The sequence below is a fragment of the Bufo gargarizans genome, chromosome 9, assembly GCF_014858855.1.
Source record: "Bufo gargarizans isolate SCDJY-AF-19 chromosome 9, ASM1485885v1, whole genome shotgun sequence".
In the NCBI taxonomy this organism is placed as follows: Eukaryota; Metazoa; Chordata; class Amphibia; order Anura; family Bufonidae; genus Bufo; species Bufo gargarizans.
Window position 1 is genome coordinate 7,861,966 of NC_058088.1, and position 19,342 is coordinate 7,881,307.

At 44.6% G+C, this 19,342-nt stretch overlaps 1 protein-coding gene across 1 annotated transcript in view; it reads right to left on the reverse strand.

Moving 5' to 3' along the window:
- Positions 1–15,985, reverse strand: part of LOC122946557 (3-galactosyl-N-acetylglucosaminide 4-alpha-L-fucosyltransferase FUT3-like) — a 30,408-nt gene extending 14,423 nt beyond the window's left edge. Inside the window, exon 1 of the mRNA XM_044306275.1 lies at positions 15,795–15,985. Coding sequence (XP_044162210.1) covers positions 15,795–15,808 — 14 coding nt within the window. The 5' untranslated portion in view covers positions 15,809–15,985. The remainder of the gene's footprint in view (positions 1–15,794) is intronic.
- Between the last annotated feature and the right edge of the window lie 3,357 nt (positions 15,986–19,342).

The window sequence follows — 19,342 nt, forward strand, 5'->3', positions numbered from 1 at the left end:
CCTTTAGAAAAAATGCTTGAGTACTCCTGATTCAGGGTTTAATTTTAATAAATTTTTATTATGGGTTTAACGTAGAAAATAACAATTGCACCATTTTCATTTACAACATTTCCCAATCCCAATGAATTACAATGGTGCAGCTGTAGTCCAGGACCACATCATGGATCTACAGTAGGTCTGCCCAATACTCTTCCATGACTGTATAAAGTCCTTCCATCACTAATGGAAGGACTTTATACAGATGATCAAAGTAATTGTTGCATTGTTGTATAGTTAGGACATCATCCCAGAACTTAAGTATCCCATCAATCCCATAAACTCCTGCTTAGTCCTTGGCTTTTTTCAGACCTTATAAATCTCCTGGAATTCCATACAGGTGTAGTACACCGGCACAGCCAACGCAGGACCTACCTATAAATGACATCCTTGCCTTCTCTGGGAGAGCTGTACCTGACATTTCTCTGACTGTCATCACCCCAGAACTGGCCGAATTATTGTTTGCCACAAGTCACGGACAGCTGCAATCTTCCAAGAGCATGAGCCACATGCGATGTACCTGACCTGGGTCAAGACTGTGAACTTTGATGGCAGTCGGGCAAAGAGAGCTCTGCCCAGCAACTTGAAGGAGGATATTTTATCCAGCTGCTGGTATAGGTTCAGGCTGAGACTAACAGAGATTGGCATTATCCGTGACACCTTAAATGCCTTGCTACGGATGCCCAGAGTCCAGCCATGGAAGAGCAATAAAGAACTAGCATCCCAGCAGCCATTGGGACGTTTCATTCCCTTTCCAACTGTTTTTGACTTTATAAGTCTGAGAAAGTTGCAAGTTATTAGATTCTGTAAATTAACAGTTTTATTGTGTGAGAAGACATGCTACATTAGCACTTGCCCATTGCAAATATAATGTATATGGTGTGGTTATACAGAATGTACTTAGATTTGTGTGATTGTTTTTGCTGGTGTTATTGTAAGTAAAATATATTTAAAACAAAATAACCACATGTATCTGTTGGGTTTTATATTTTAATTGTAAAGTAAAAATATGACTTTAGGCACAATAAATACAGGACAGTTAATAAAATAATATAGAAAAAGGTATAAAAAATTTAATTTACAATCAGAAGTGTAAAAAACAACTTTGGGACTGTGAGTTAACCCTTTCCCAACCTATTCTATATGGGGAGGAGCGATGACATTAGTGTTTGCTCCTCTTAATAGTATGAAGGAGATCACTACATGTAATAGCAGCGGTCTCCTTCAATGAGCAAAGCAATGATTCCCAAGTAATAATATCACCATAGTGCCCTCAGTATTTATAATGCTGCCCCTGCAGGGCCCAATGTAGTTCTAATGCCCTCTGCAGTTATAACGCCCCTGTACTGGATATTCAGGAGATACTCGGGAGGTAATCTGGAGGTGGATACAATCTAAAAAAGTAAGATTTGTTTGTTTAAAATCTTTCCCCTCTTTAAAATGGCAGACCTAGTTCTGTGCAGGAATTGTTGTGCTTTTATTTCATGTTCCACTCTTTGGAGGTTTGGATGCTGTCTGATCTGTAGACAGCTCTCCATAATGCAGCAGGAAATTCCATTCTTGAAATCTGAAATTTGTAAATTAACTGTTAAACAAACTCAGGCTGGGAATGTTACAATGCCACTGCCACAGAGGCCCCCTAGAAATGGAAGATGGGTTACTGCAGGTTCTGGTAGACTGAGAGTTGTGGATACAAGACATGTCCCACAGTCTGTTGCTCTCCATAATTCATTTGCAGCACTTTCCGAGAGCAAGAGCAACATGGAGGGTGGCTCAAGCAAAGTGGGTGAGGAACAATCATCTCCCATGCCTAAAGTATGTAAGACTGCAGCCAAAGACAAAAAGGAGAAGGTGAGGATTGATAGTAAGCAGCTGTTGGTGGGCGATTCCATCATAAGAGGTGTAAAGTTTGAGGAAAATGGTTTTGTGAGATGTCTCCCTAGTGCTACCACTAGCAGGGACACATGATGTATCCTTAATATTGTTAGGCAAGCAAAGCAGGAAAGGGAGGTGGATGTCATTGTCCATCCTGGGACAAATGATCTGGCTTGCAATGAGGTTTCAAAGGTGAAGGAAGCTTTTCACACACTTGGTAATGATATACGGGAGGTTGCATCGACTGTTTCATTCTCTGCAGTTTTGCCTGTGCATAACCTTCAGCATGACAGGAAGATGCGCATTAAGGAATTCAATGTATGGCTTGTTGAATGGTGTCTGAACCAAGGGTTTGGCTTTGTGTCTCATGTTAGCTCTCGTTGGAATGGAAAAGGACTGTACAAGAAAGATGGTTTGCATCTTTCTCTCAAGGGAACGAATGTCCTCAGTGAACAGTTCAAAGTATTTGCTAAGGAGCATTTAAACTAGGAAAGGGGGGCAAAAGAGTGATAATCCAGCATTCCGCCTGTCCCGCAGAACAATGCCAGAAGATGCCAGTAGCACATAGGTTAATAAATGACAAGATTAGAGTCTTGTCTACAAATGCTCGCAGTTTAGGAAATACAATCAATGAACTTGAGTCTATAATGGCTTCTGAGAATACAGATTTAGTGGCTGTTGCTTAGACATGCTTTAATGGGAGTAATGACTGGGATATAACAATACCAGGGTTCTCTCTATATAGGAAAGACAGAGAAGGTAAGAAGGGGGAGGGGTGGCCCTCTATGTGAAAGATAGCATAAAATCTAATTTAATACAAGTTAGGGAGACCAATTTAGAGTCAGTTTGGGTTACGTTGCAGCATTATAATCATAAGGTAACTGATATATAGACCACCTGGCCAAGTCAAAGAATTAGATGATCTACTAGTTGAGGAAATAGCTAAAATGACATTGAAAGGGGAAGTTATTATTATGGGGGACTTTAATCTTCCTGATGTAAACTGGAAAACCAAAATAGCTAGTTCTGCCAGGAGTACAGATATTCTAAATCCCCTACTGGGATTATCTCTACAACAAGTAGTTGAGGAGCCAACCCGGAAGGAGGACATTTTAGATTTAGTATTCACAAACAAGAGGTCAAACAAGTTATAAGAGCTTCTAAAGCACAGGCAGAAGAGAAATTATCTCAGTCATTGAAAAAAAGCAATAAGACATTCTTCAGATACATAAATGAAAAAAGGAAACTAAAACAAGGAATTAAAATTCAGATATTAGAGAGGGCTCACCAGCTGCTCAAGAGTGGTATGGGTGCTCCTGCAAGAGGATTCACCCAATCCTCTAAAACAATTGTAAAAAGGGGATAAAGTAGTAGGGCACACCACCACTTGATACCACACGGAGAATTGGTATATAAAGTGTTTATTCATTGTAACATATAATATTATTACTAAGCACACTAAACTACTTAACATTATTGCTATAAAATCCTTAAAACATATAACATCCTTAAAACATATATCATCCAATAGTGAAATTTATAAGAAGCAGTCTCTCTTAAGGGTTAATTAACCCAAACAATGTCTCTGGCAGGGTAAAGAGATTAATCAGATGAGATTATTTAGAAGATAGTCATTTGAGTCATGTGTGGTTTTAATTACCACTTGCCAAAATCGCACCAGTGCCGCTGTAATATCGCGGCCTATTTGTAGACATGAACCGGAATGATTTTACTCACTGTTTCAGGTGATACCGGTTTTGTTTTCTCACTCGTGGCGTCCCACATATAGTGAAGATCTTTATAGGCTGCGGTGCAATGCGATTTAACTTGCTGCGGTAATGGGATCCTCGGTGGTCGTATGTCGCTGTGTTTTTCTGGAGATCACCTGGTAACAGATATCCTCAGTGCGGTTCGATTCCGCAAGGTTAGTTAACACCAGGGGAAATGATCTCAACAAAGATCGCATTGCACCGCAGCCTATAAAGATCTTCACTATATGTGGGACGCCACGAGTGAGAAAACAAAACCGGTATCACCTGAAACAGTGAGTAAAATCATTCCGGTTCATGTCTACAAATAGGCCGCGATATTACAGCGGCACTGGTGCGATTTTGGCAAGTGGTAATTAAAACCACACATGACTCAAATGACTATCTTCTAAATAATCTCATCTGATTAATCTCTTTACCCCTGCCAGAGACATTGTTTGGGTTAATTAACCCTTAAGAGAGACTGCTTCTTATAAATTTCACTATTGGATGATATATGTTTTAAGGATGTTATATGTTTTAAGGATTTTATAGCGATAATTTTAAGTAGTTTAGTGTGCTTAGTAATAATATTATATGTTACAACGAATAAACACTTTATATACCAATTCTCCGTGTGGTATCAAGTGGTGGTGTGCCCTACTACTTTATCCCCTCTTTAAAACAAGGAATTATGAAATTAAAAACAAAAGAAGGAAGGCATATGGAAGAAGATAAAGAACTAGCTGACTGCCTCAATGAATACTTCTGTTCCGTTTTTACAAAGGAAAATGAAGGAAAAGGACCTCAGTTAGGAAAGAAGACTAATGATCTTTTAATGCATGTGTCTTTACAGAGGAAGAGGTTCTAAGTCAGCTGTCTAAAATTAATACGAATAAGTCACAGGGGCCTGATGGGTTACACCCAAAGCTATTAAAAGAGCTTAGCGGTGAACTAGCAACTATTAACAGATTTATTTAACCAATCACTGGTAACAGGAGTCGTCCCAAAAGATTGGAAATTAGCAAATGTTGTGCCCATTCACAAGAAAGGTAGTAGGGAGGAATCGGGCAACTATAGACCAGTAAGCCTGACATCAATAGTGGGGAAAGTAATGGAAACCCTACTTAAGGAGAGGATTTTGGAACATCTAAAATCCCATGGATTGAAAGATGAAAAACAGCATGGGTTTACTTCAGGGAGATCATGTCAAACTAATCTTATTGATTTTTTTGATTGGGTGACTAAAATAATAAATGGCGGAGGTGCAGTAGACATCGCTTATCTAGACTTTAGTAAGGTTTTTGATACCGTCCCACATAGAAGGCTTATCAATATATTAGAGTCTTTGGGCTTGGACTCCCATATTGTTGAATGGATTAGGCAGTGGCTAAGGGACAGACAACAGAGGGTTGTAGTCAATGGAGTATATTCAGACCATGGTCTTGTTACCAGTGAGGTACCTCAGGGATCTGTTCTGGGACCCATATTGTTTAATATCTTTATCAGTGAAATTGCAGAAGGCCTTGATGGTAAGGTTTGTCTTTTTGCTGATGACACAGAGATTTGTAACAGGGTTGATGTTCCTGGAGGGATACACCGAATGGAAAAGGATTTAGGAAAACTAGAGGAATGGTCAAAAATCTGGCAACTAAAATTTAATGTTGATAAGTGCAAGATAATGCACCTGGGGCGTAAAAACCTAAGAGCAGAATATAAAATCAGTGATACAGTCCTAACCTCAGTATCTGAGGAAAGGGATTTAGGGGTCATTATTTCAGAAGACTTAAAGGTAGGCAGACAATGTCATAGAGCAGCAGAAAATGCTAGCAGAATGCTTGGGTGTATAGGGAGAGGCATTACCAGTAGAAAGTATTGTGCGCAGTACTGGAAATCATATCTCCAGAAGGGTATTGATACTTTGGAGAGAGTTCAGAGAAGAGCTACTAAACTAGTACATGGATTACAGGATAAAACTTACTAGGAAAGGTTAAAGGACCTTAACATGTATAGCTTGGAAGAAAGACGAGACAGAGGGGATATGATAGAAACTTTTAAAGACATAAAGGGAATCAACAAGGTAAAAGAGGAAAGAATATTTAAAAGAAGAAAAACTGCTACAAGAGCACATAGTTTAAAATTATAGGGGCAAAGGTTTAAAAAGTAATATCAGGAAGTATTACTTTACTGAGAGAGTAGTGGATGCATGGAATAGCCTTCCTGCAGAAGTGGTAGCTGCAACTACAGTGAAGGAGTTTAAGCATGCATGGGATAGGCATAAGGCTATCCTTCCTTTTAAGATAGGGCCAGGGGCTATTCATAGTATTCAGTATATTGGGCAGACTAGATGGGCCAAATGGTTCTTTTCTGCCGACACATTCTATGTTTCTATGTTACTGTGCCCTGTTTAATGCCCCCTGAAGTGTCTATATATATATATATTTGTATTTAATGGCTCCAGTGTTTAATGCTCCTCTGTTTCCACCAGTAGTGCCAGTATATAATCCTCTCTCGACCTCCCTCCTCATATTGCATGCTTTGCCAATAAATATATATTGACCACCCTGTATTGCCAATGGAGAATTCCCCTGCAAAACATACAAGAATAGGACAGGTTCTAAATTTTTTGGGGGGGCACAGAACAGACATTCAGATGCAGGCAGCACATGGTGTTGTCCACATCTTTTTTGCCCCAATTGAAATGAATGGGTCCTCAAAAAATGTGGATCGGATGCAGACCAAAAATATGGTTATGTGAATGCACTAAGGCTAAATACAAATAAAGTTTTTTGGAGGAGGATTTGAAGCAGACCTGCCTACAGAAATGGATTGGAAAGGAATAAAAATATACAGTAAAGGAAGGATTTATACTTCTGGCTTTGGCTTAAAATCGGCTGTGTTTAACCCTGGTATGTCAGCATCTAGTGTTATAGCTTCTCACAAATGTCCCATCATCTAAGTCTCCAGGCCTCATATTTACTGCTTATGTCTAGGCTCCAGTCTCCAGGCCCTGTCTCTTTATCAGCTGTTTGTTTGCTCTGACTAGTCACCATTGTATCAAGCTGTTCTGTGATTAGTCCCTGATAAAGTTACATCCAGCCTCTCCTCTATTGTTCACACCTAGAAGTGTAAATGTAAGGCTTTAGTAAGGATTAGATACACAGATCAGCAGACAGTATCACACAGGATAGGATTAGATACACGGCTCAGCAGACAGTATCACACAAAATAGGATTAGATACACAACTCAGCAGGCAGTATCACACATGATAGGATTAGATACACAGCTCAGGAGGCAGTATCACACATGATAGGATTAGATACACATTTTAGCAGACAGTATCACACAAAATAGGATTAGATACACAGCTCAGCAGACAGTATCACACATGATAGATTTAGATATGCAACTCTTCAGACAGTATCACACATGCTAGGATTAGATACACAGCTCAGCAGACAGTATCACACATGCTAGGATTAGATACACAACTCAGCAGGCAGTATCACTCAAGGTATAATTACAGAGATACGCGGCTCCACAGACAGTATCACACATAATATGATTAGATACACAACTCATCAGGCAATATCACACACAATAGGCTTAGATACACGACTCTGCAGACAGTATCACATATGATAGGATTAGATACACAGCTCAGCAGGCAGTATCGCACATAATATGATTAGATACGCAGCTGAGCAGATAGTATCACACATGATATGATTAGATACACAGCTAAGCAGGCAGTATTACACATGATATTTGGATTCTGGATTTAGTGTTACTTTACTCTCATGTGTTTGACTTTCGCACATTTAATACTCTCAATAGATCTCACCAAATCTAGCTAGGTCTCCCGCTAAATATCTCATATTTGAGGCTAGCTTCTCTGCAGCTTAAGCACAAAGCTAAATGTGGAGCACTCACCACCCAGTGGTTGTGATATGTGTTGCAAACTTCCAGTTTGGAGATCAGGCAAGAGAGGACGCATCTGTACTATTGAGTGTATCTGAAAGGTTAATTTTATCACTGATTCCTGTCACTGCCTTCACATGGACATTTTCGTATGTAGCGATACCAATTATGTTCTTTTTTTTTATATGTCTTTGAAAAACATTGTATATTTTTATTCCACCTAAGGAACTTGAAATTCACTGCAATACTTCTAATTTTACCAGTATCGTTTTACAATACCTTTCCAGAAGCTAACATGGCACAATTGCACAGAGGGAGACAAGAATTGGTGGTTAGAGTCACTTTATAAGATGCGGTGTAGTGCCCTGGAGCAGGGGGTACTTTGAGTTTTTGACATTTGTTGACATTTGCCTATTTCTTCTATGCAAAGTTAAAAATTCTTACTTACAATATTTCACTTGAAAGGGTTAACTTGTACTGTTTCATACTGTGTAAGTGAATATTACATGTGTTTTGTCATATATACCCTGTTCATTATTAATGTATTTGCAAGGCTCTGTGGAAAGGGTTAATGAACACTGAGAGACTCTTAGGACTTTGAATGAGAAGCTGGTAATTTTCCACAGCTGCCATAGAGTTTAAAGAAGACCATGTTTTGGAGGGGAAAAAGCCAGACGTTGTTTACCACCAAAGCGAGACAGATTGACCCTTTAAATGTCTGGTTTTAGCTGTGTTGTTATGTCTGGAAACTTGTTTTTGTCTGGAAAAACTGCTGTGTCAATTGCCATTGAGTATCATTGAAGCTATAATTTAAGACTATGATAGACAGAAAGTGTTACAATGTATCTGTTTGTGCTGAGCTTCTCCACTCCACCCCTCCCACTAAAAGGTTCTAGTCTAGATAAAACTGTATATAAGGAGAGAGCAGTCAGAGTCTCTAGTGTGCTGCAATTAGTGAACAATACTTGGAAGAGGAGACTCTGCCAGACTACTGAGTAACTAGAAGACACTGCAATGGGTATACTCTGCCACAGACCCTGGATCACCAGCCTTCGACCAGGATACCAGCCTTCTGAAGAGAGAGAGGGACAGCTAGCTCAGGCCTTTCTTCAGGATGGAACCCTTCTTATGACAGGGAGGAGACTGGAGAAGCCAGCCCTATGGCTCGTTTGTATTGTTTTGTACCTGAATTCCTCCAGTAAAGAAGCACACTGGTTTACTGCAGACCCAGACTCTCTGGACTTATTTCCCATTTCGGGTGCACCACCTCTTACCATCCCGTCCGAAGAGCAGAAACACGTAGTGACACCTGGCTGGTGTCTGGGGGCCCAGCGTAGCTTTGGGGCCACCCCAATCCTGGCCACTGCAAGTTTTCATAGTTGCTGCAGCTAACGCTGTTGAATCTTTGCATGGCACCGACTTTTACTTGGATACAGCAGTCCCTTAATAAGGCCCACAAGACTGTGTGCAACACCATTATTCCCTAGAAGATAATTTTGTGCCTAGGACCAAGTGTTTCAAACAGTTTGCGTCCAAGTGCCTTGTATTTAAAACCACTTGGAACAACAACAATACAGTGCCTTTACTTGAGCAAAGCATTGAAATTGCATGTGCTTCCATGAACTGAAGCTCTGTCACTTTGGGGGTTTAATTGGTCATACAGTAGTTGTATCTTCTTGCTTGTAGTATCTGTCTTCATTAGAGAACCCCTTCAAGTTGAACTTTATGCAGTCTTACAGGCTCATACCTAAATTTTGGTGACATATGAGGTGAACAGAATACTAACCAGGGCATATACTGTAAGTTTAGACTTAAAATAAAGGCTTAATGTTGTCATGAGGGAGTCCATTGCGTGAATCACGCTCCGCGACATAAAGCTCTCAGTATGATCCTGTGGAAATAAGGTCAAGCAAAGGCACATATCATTATAAATCAGGATAATGCCGCGCTCTCCTGCAAGTCCAGAACGAAAGATCACGCTTACACATGAAGCGCGATTCTCACAATGGACTCGCTCGTGTGAAACAGTCCTTAACAGGTTGCCAACCTAGGATGAGAATGCTCATCCTAACTGGCCGGTACTTAATGTCTTAGGACGAGCATTCTTGTGCTAGGATTAACCGACTGCCTGTCATGGTCTTACCTTCTTGCTGTTCTCCTTCGTTTGACATGTGCTGGCGGCCATCTTGGTTTCTGGGTTTCTTGTAGCCTCCCACCCTGCGGCTTCTCCTTCCCACTGGGAGGAGCTGGATGCCTAGCTCATATATATAGGAGGTCTGTGGCTTCAGTTCCTTGCTTGGTCCTCCTGTGTTCACATGCTTCTAAGACTGCTGCTGCTTCTGGTTCCTGATCCTGGCTTCGTCTGACTACCCTGCTGGTTCCTGATCCAAGCTTCGTCTGACTACCCTGCTGGTTCCTGATCCAGGCTTCGTCTGACTACCCTTCTGGTTCCTGACCTCTGGCTTCGCAAGACCCTGCTTCGGTTTAGCCATCCGTTTGGACTTTTGCCTTACAGCTTGATTTTCAATAAAGCCTTCTTATTTCCACTTATCTCTTGTTGTACGTCTGGTTCATGGTTCCATGACATTAGGACCAAGCCATGAATTCTGACGGTACAGGGCCATCCTCGCTACCTACGCTGGTTGCCAGACTTGATCAGCAGGATCACCTGTTGGGTCGGTTCGCTGTGGCGTTGCAAACCCTGCTTGAACGCACGGCTCATTTAGCTTCCGTTGCCGATGGGTCGGTTGTCGCTCCTGGGCCCGCTCCTACTGCCGCTCCGGTTGTTGCGCCAGAGTCTACCCCGACACCTGTTGCTGCGCCTGCGGTGTTTCGGGGTATGACCGGTTCTGCCCCCCTTCCACAGCGCTTTGGGGGAGAGCCAACTCAGTGCCGAGGTTTCCTTAACCAGGTGGGCATTTATTTCGAGTTGCTGCCACATGCCTTTCCTACTGAGAGATCAAAGGTGGGCTTCTTGATCTCGCTGCTCTCGGACAAGGCCTTGGCCTGGGCCAGCCCTTTATGGGAGAACAACAATCCGGTGGTTGCCGAGTTTTCCGGTTTTGTTGCTTCTCTTCGGAAGGTATTCGATGTGCCGGCTCGTGCTGCCTCTGCTGCGAAGCTCCTTATGTCCATCAGACAGGGTTCACGATCCGTAGCTGAATACGCCATTGAGTTTCGTACCCTGGCAGCAGAGGTGGGCTGGAATAATGAGGCTCTGGTCGCTGCTTTCTCTCATGGTCTCTCGGATGCCTTGAAGGATGAGGTTGCAGCTAAGGACCTACCAGTGGAGCTCGAGTCTCTTATTTCTTTCCTGATTTTGATTGACACCAGACTCAGGGAGAGACCTTCCTTTAAGGAGAGCCTGCGGAGGCCTTCTAACAGATTGGCGCCTACGTTTGCTGTCCCACCCGTGCCTCCCTCTCCTCCCACGCCTCCTGGGGATGACTTGTCTGGGGGTGAACCCATGCAGCTGGGGTTTGCTCGCCTGTCCGAGGGGGAGAGGGCACTCCGGAGACGCGAGGGCCGATGCATGTACTGTGGTCTCGGTGGGCATTTTCGGTTGGCATGCCCGAACCGTCCGGGAAACGCTCGCACCTGAGATCCTGTCGGGGGCAGATCTTGGGTGGAGTCTCCTCGTCCCCGGTTTCCCGTGTTGACAAACCACTGATTACTGTTGTCCTCTCCTGGGTCGGGGGCTCGGTGACGACCCAGGCGTTGGTGGACTCTGGTGCTGGTGGTTTGTTCATTGATAGTGTGTTCGCTGCCGCCAATTCCATTCCTCTGCAGCCTCGAGGTTCCCCACTGGCTCTTGAGGCGATAGACGGCAGACCCCTTCTGCCGCCACACGTGACTCATGAGACCCTTCCAGTGGGGATGGCCATTGGTGCCGTTCACAGAGAGTCGGTCTGTCTCCAGGTTATTTCGTCTCCACACTACTCGGTGGTCTTGGGGTACCCCTGGCTCCAGAAGCATAATCCGACTTTCGATTGGAGATCGGCCGAGATCCTCTCGTGGTCACCGCAGTGTGGGGCTAGTTGCATCCATGGGTCCTGTCAAGTTGCTGTGTACTTCCTCGGACTCTCTGTTGCCTCCTGAATACGAGGAGTACCGGGATGTATTCGATAAGGTGCGTGCGGTTGCCCTACCTCCGCACCGCCCATACGATTGTGCCATAGAGTTACAATCTGGTGCCGTTCCTCCTCGTGGCAAAGTCTATCCACTGTCGGTAGCGGAGAATGAGGCCATGGAGGAGTACGTGAGGGAGGCGCTTTCACGCGGACACATTCGCAAATCCTCGTCCCCGGCAGGGGCTGGATTTTTCTTTGTGAAAAAGAAGGGCGGTGAGTTGAGGCCTTGCATCGATTACAGGGGTCTCAATCGCATCACGATCAAGAACGCTTACCCGATACCCTTGATTTCCGAGCTGTTCGATCGCCTCAAAGGGGCCACGGTCTTTACCAAACTCGACCTGAGGGCGGCATATAACCTGGTAAGGATCAAGGCGGGCGATGAGTGGAAGACCGCGTTTAACACCAGGACCGGTCATTATGAATCCTTGGTTATGCCCTTTGGGTTGTGCAATGCGCCCGCAGTCTTCCAGGAATTCATCAACGATGTTTTCCGTGACCTGTTGCAGCAGTGTGTGGTGGTCTATTTGGATGACATCTTGGTATATTCTGAATCCATGGAGGCCCACATTCTGGATGTCAGACGAGTGTTGCAACGGTTACGAGAGAACAAGCTGTTCGGTAAGCTTGAGAAATGCGAATTTCACCGATCCCAGGTAACCTTCTTAGGTTACATCATTTCCGCTGAGGGGTTCTCCATGGATCCTGAGAAGGTTTCGGCTGTCTTACAGTGGCCCCAGCCCAGTGGTCTTCGTGCCCTGCAGCGCTTTTTGGGCTTCGCCAATTATTATCGGAAGTTCATCAGGGACTTTTCCATGCTAGCCAAGCCTCTCACGGATCTGACCAGGAAGGGCAGTAATCCCCAGGTCTGGCCGCTCGAGGCCATCCGAGCTTTTGAGGCTCTAAAGTCCGCCTTTGTGTCGGCTCCGATTCTGTCGCATCCCAACCCTGGGTTGCCTTTTGTCCTCGAGGTGGACGCGTCTGAGACGGGAGTAGGCGCCCTTCTGTCTCAGCGTAGAACACCAGAGGGTCCTCTGCTTCCTTGTGGGTTTTACTCCCGGAAACTGTCTTCCGCGGAGTGCAACTATCAGATTGGTGACAGGGAGTTATTGGCCATCGTGCAGGCCCTTAAAGAATGGAGGCACTTGCTCGAGGGCTCGGTGGTTCCGGTTCTCATCCTGACGGACCACAAGAATCTGACCTACCTCTCTGAGGCCAAGAGATTGACACCACGTCAGGCCAGATGGGCTCTGTTCTTGTCACGTTTTAATTACGTGGTCTCCTACCTACCCGGTTCCAAGAACATCAGAGCGGATGCCTTATCACGGCAGTACTCCGAGCTGTCCGGGGAGGAGTCGATTCCGACTTCGGTCATACCTCCGAATCAGATCCTGGCCGCCATTCGCACCAGCCTGACCTCTCCCCTGGGTGAGCAGATTTTGGCGGCTCAATCTGGTGCTCCCTCTGGGAGACCCAACGGCAGATGTTTTGTGCCTGAGGAGTTGCGCACTCGGTTGTTGCGAACCTACCATAACTCCAAGGCCGCGGGGCATCCTGGAAAGAATCAGCTGTCCTGGGCTGTTTCACGTCTGTTCTGGTGGCCTTCTCTACGTTCCGACATCGCCGCATATGTAGCGGCATGCTCCGTTTGTGCCCAGAGTAAGTCCCCTCGGCACCGTCCGTTGGGTCCTTTTGCAACCCATAGCCACCGGGGAGCGTCCATGGTCACACCTGGGGATGGATTTCATTGTGGACCTCCCTGCATCCCGAGGCCATACGGTCATTCTCATGATTGTGGATCGGTTTTCCAAAATGTGCCACTGTGTTCCTCTCAAGAAGTTACCCTCTGCACAAGAGTTGGCCACGATTTTTGCCAGGGAGGTCTTCCGGTTGCACGGTTTGCCCAAGGAGATTGTGTCGGATCGGGGGAGTCAGTTTGTGTCCAGGTTCTGGCGCTCCTTTTGCTCCCAGTTGGGGATTCATCTCTCTTTCTCCTCGGCCTACCACCCTCAGTTCCAATGGGGCCGCAGAACGATCCAATCAGGCCTTGGAGCAATTCCTTCGTTGCTATGTCTCCGATCACCAAGACAATTGGGTTGACCTCCTGCCTTGGGCTGAGTTTGCCAGGAACACGGCGGTGAACTCTTCCTCTGGGACGTCTCCCTTCATGGCCAATTATGGGTTCCAACCTGCCGTGTTACCGGAGGTATTCTCTCCCCAGGATATTCCGGCTGTGGAGGATCACCTTTCCGTCCTACGTGCTTCTTGGGTACAGATCCAGAGGTCCCTTGAGGTCTCTGCGCAGCGCCAGAGACTCCAGGCTGATCGCAGACGAGCGCCCGCTCCTTCCTACCAGGTCGGAGACCGCGTATGGTTGTCCACCCGCAACCTCAACCTTCGAGTGCCCACTCCCAAGCTGGCGCCTCGCTTTGTTGGTCCCTTCCGAGTGCTTCGCAGGGTAAACCCGGTAGCCTATGCCCTTGCGCTTCCTCCTGGCATGCGGATCTCCAACTGTGTTTCATGTCTCCCTGTTGAAGCCACTGGTGTGTAATCGTTTCACTTCCTCGGTTCCTCGGCCTCGTCCGGTCCAAGTGGGCAATCGTGAGGAGTATGAGGTGAGCAATATCCTGGACTCACGCCTGGTCCGCGGTCGGGTGCAGTTTTTGGTCCATTGGCGTGGTTATGGTCCAGAGGAGCGTTCCTGGGTTCCCTCCGCAGATGTCCATGCTCCTGCCTTGCTCCGAGCCTTCCACGCACGCTTCCCTCAGAAACCGTTCTTCACTCCGCGGAGGAGGGGCCCTTGAGGGGGAGGTACTGTCATGGTCTTACCTTCTTGCTGTTCTCCTTCGTTTGACATTTGCTGGCGGCCATCTTGGTTTCTGGGTTTCTTGTAGCCTCCCACCCTGCGGCTTCTCCTTCCCACTGGGAGGAGCTGGATGCCTAGCTCATATATATAGGAGGTCTGTGGCTTCAGTTCCTTGCTTGGTCCTCCTGTGTTCACATGCTTCTAAGACTGCTGCTGCTTCTGATTCCTGATCCTGGCTTCGTCTGACTACCTTGCTGGTTCCTGATCCAAGCTTCGTCTGACTACCCTGCTGGTTCCTGATCCAGGCTTCGTCTGACTACCCTGCTGGTTCCTGACCTCTGGCTTCGCAAGACCCTGCTTCGGTTTAGCCATCCGTTTGGACTTTTGCCTTACAGCTTGATTTTCAATAAAGCCTTCTTATTTCCACTTATCTCTTGTTGTACGTCTGGTTCATGGTTCCATGACACTGCCCCACACGCGCTGCCACGAACAGCAGCAGGGGCCCGGCTGATACGGATCCTTATCCATTCAGAATGCATTGGAGCTGAACTGAAACAGATCTCACAGACGGACCCAGAAACGGTGGTGTGAAAGTAGCCTAAGCAAAAGCATTCCGAAGTTATCACCACATAAAATTACACTTGTCAAGTTTCAAAAAAACTGCTTGGTCCTTAAGGTGAAAAATGGCAAGATCCTTAAGTCTAAATATTTGCAGGGCGCCATGTTAGAAACTAGCTTGGGGAAATGGGTAGATGGAAGTCCATAGGTGATAGTGGCACTGTAAACACATCACCCATAGCCTACTATGGAGCCATACCATACCCCCAAGTTTCTCTAATTGTATATGGAGGCAGGGGTGTAACTATCATTGCGGCAGATCATATGGCTGCTATGTTGCCCAGGGCAAGAGGGGGCCCAGTCTTAGTTTGGATTATCTTCTCTTCTACTGAAAGTGAAAATTTGGTCAGGACTCTACCCTCTAAAGGAACAACTTTTAGCAAACGAGGCAGTGTAAAAATGGCCCAAGGGTCATTGAAAAGGGATTAGGCAGAAACCCTTCTGTCCTGTGTGGGGGGGCCTGGTTTTATACTTGCTATGGTACACTTACTTCTCTATGTAAGCCACTGTATGGAGGCACCCAAATATTGCAACTCATGGAGGTATTCTCCACTAGAATCATTTCTAGAGAATCACACAGTGCAGCACAGAGATTCATACCACAATTTTAGAACGTTATATAAAAATTGCTGCATAAAAACGAGAAGAGACACACTTACCTGGTGATGATCATTTGAACTTATTTAGATTTTCCTCTCGACTTCAAAGATAACTTTATATATCCGTATAAGTTTAGATTCCTCTTCAGTAAACGTCCTTAACAGCACCTAGCCTCTCACCTTCACAGAACTCGATAATGCAAACAAACAAATTTATTCATGTGCTAGTTAATTATTTATGCTCTCAGATTGTAATGATATTACTAATTAAGAGACCAACAGGTCGGACAACCTACAGTAAGTTGGTGAAGGATGGACACGACTGTTAAGAAGATGTGATTAAGCTCTGTGTATATTGTTTTGTTTAATTAGACTAGCAACGTGGAAAGTCAACTCGACATGTCAGGAAAGTGACAAAAAAAAGTAGTACTAACACATAACAATAGATTATTACAATGATTTATGTGTGAAGGTAACGATGATATATGTAAGAGATCACAATATTAGAGCGAAAGGAGAAGTTTATTAGGCAAACTGTAGAATGAACAGGAGGCTCCAGGACCCTGTTGGGCCAACTCTAATATACAGCTTCTAGCCTGGATTCAAGATGAGATATGGCCTACAGTCTGGATAAAAGATGAGATACGGCCTCTAGCCTGGATATAAAAATGAGATATGAGATACCTGGTTTCCCAGCTGGCACCATAAATGCTCAATTGGTGATAAACCTGTTGACTGGGCATGACAAGGAAGTGTTGTGCTGCTCCAAGACTCATCATATACTGAAAACTGCAAAAGGGTTAACAAAGTGTATATGCTTTAATATGGAATACTTGCATATGTATGTATATGCACAGTATAACAAAAGGCCATATTGATAACCACAACTAGATAGAGCTGGTGTCACCATCAACATAAATAGAGGAGTTAGAACATACCATTTCAGTCTAGTTTAATGCAGTCTAGCTTGGTTAAGGCTAGGAGGAGAAAGTTCATGTATAGCGTTGATCATCAAGCTCATTTTGGGCCCAGTACCACCCAGGACAGAGCCAGAACCCCAACAGAAAGCAGAGCAGATGAGAGAAGGCGGTGTAGGGAAAGACCATTAAAGATAAGTTGTCTGAAAGGGACTTATTGACTCTATGGCACCCATTGTCAGGAGTTGTCGCTGGTGTTTGAGCACACCAAAGCACAGTTTGGCCCACTGTGAACATCTCCACATCCCAAGGTGGATATCGTGGAAATGTGCTGTGAGTACATCAACCTGTTTGAAGCGTGGAACAGGCAGAAGAACTGCCACATGCCACGAAGGGGCATTCTGTTCCGGTGGGAACAGAATACCAGAGCTCTCTGGATCCAGCATTGCCAGATGCTACCCGAATGCCCCAGCCCCATTAACTACAATGGGGACAGGTGATTTTTTTGTCTGGCCAACATACATTTTCCCTGCTGGAACAGCCTGCTGGATCTCTTTAGCCTATGCCTGTCCTTGACTGTCTCTCTGAGCGTTAGTGACCCTACACCTATTCCTGGTTGTCTGTCTGGCAGCATCCCTGGATTCAGCTCCTAGTTGTGGACCAAGGCTTGCAACAGCAAACTGTGGTGAATAACGTCTGGTCACCAGGTACTTGACTCATCCCCTTCACTAAACAACCACAAAAGATATTTTTTTCTTTTGCTGAGGACAAGCCCCCAAAATATGCAGCAAAATCTGAATGTTCTGCATTGGGTTTTCCATGTTTTTACCAAATGTGAGCATAGATTTTACCATTTGATTTGCAAGGTAGAAAATCAAAGTCCAGATCTTAAAGGGTTTACCTCATCTCGGACTTTGATGGCATATCGCTAGGCTATAGCATCAAAGTCCGATAGGTGCGAGTCCCAGCTGTGAGACCCACATTTGTCTCTAGAACAGGCCCCCCTGAAGTGAAGGAGAGTGCACAGGAACAGCTACCCTCCTTTAACTTCAATGAGAGGTCCAAAGATAGCTGAGCTCGGCTATTTCTGCAAGTCCCATAGAGGTGCATGGAGAGGTGGCCATGCATAGTTGGTGCATTCACCATTCACTGACTTGGGAAATAGCAGAGTGCACTTGCTGGGCTATTTTCAGAACTCCCATAGCAGTAAATGGAGAACTCCTGCGCATGTGTGGTGCGCTCTCCTTCCTTTTTGGGGGCTCATTCTGGAGATAGGGGGTCACACTTCTGAGACCTGTACCTGTCTGACTTTGATGGCATATCCTAGCAATATGCCATCAAATTCTGAGATGAGAAAACCCCTTTAACCCCTTGGCTGTGACTGACAGCTGGGTCCCTGCTGTATCTACTGGGATCACTGTAAACGCTGATACTGGTGGATTAATCCAATATACGCCACGATCAATGCTGACCACGGCATATAAGAGGATCGCAGAGGAAGGGGGCTTCCTCTGCCTCTCCATCGGCCCCCGGCACTGCGGTGACAGGTTTGCCGGTGACCGCCATGGCAACCCCAGGCCTCCTAAAGGCCTTGGGGTCTGCCATGTACAGAAGTCTGTAAGACCCAGCTCCCAAACTGTGCGAAACCGACAGTTTCAATGTAGTACAATCCAGCATGTAAAAGTAAACGTTTACAGTAAAAAAAAGGTGTCCCTTTCCCTTCATTAACAGTTTTTTAATTTAAGAAAAAATTATAAAAATAGACATATTAAATATTGCTGCACCATTAACTAGCGGCTCTACAAAAATATCACATGACAAGTGTAATATTGAATCATCAAAAAATCTTATGTACCTAAAAATTTTACCAATTAAAGCGTCAACTCCGTAGGCGTGCGCACGAGGTGTGCCTGGGCACACCCTAATAGGTTTGTCACCAGCAAGGACTCTTTGAGGCAGAATTGCCACATAGTTTAAATTAACACCAAAACTGCAAGGTGACTTTTTGTTTGATTATGACTGCTTGTATTGTCACTTGCATAAAGTATGAATAAAACACTGAACTGTTTGATCCAAAGAACTTGTTGTAGGGAAAAATGGCTGCGCCTGCTAGGAGAACAATGGTGTGGTGCTCACTCCCTGCAACTCGCCCCGATGTCGCAGAATATAATTGGTATGGCAAAGCTAAATCAGGGTGGAGGGCACTCAACTATCTGGGATGTAATAAGGTGGATTAGTGCAGGTGTGAATGAATCAAATAGATACAGTTGCATATTTAAAAAGGGGTAGTTTATTAGTATAAACATTTATATAAAAATGAGTGTATGGTACCAAAGGATGAATATAAAAAATATTTGGTGTATATAAAAATAAATGTAGAAAAAACATAAAAAATATATATATTTTTATTAAAAAGATGAAAAATATTAAAGATGTGTATTCCAATAAATAATAGTAAGTTCAATGTCCAGGGTAGGATCTGGCATTGGCTTCAGAGAAAGTTATTCCAAATGTCTATATAAGATCCTGTACAGGATCGAAAGTTATTGTGATTGCTGGCACTTGTAGTGCTGCCTGTAATGATGTTATTATTTCTTCTTATTTTCCTGTTGGGTGGCAGCGTTCTTGGTGTATTTATTGGAATACACATCTTTAATATTTTTTATCATTTTATTTTTAATTAAAAAAAAA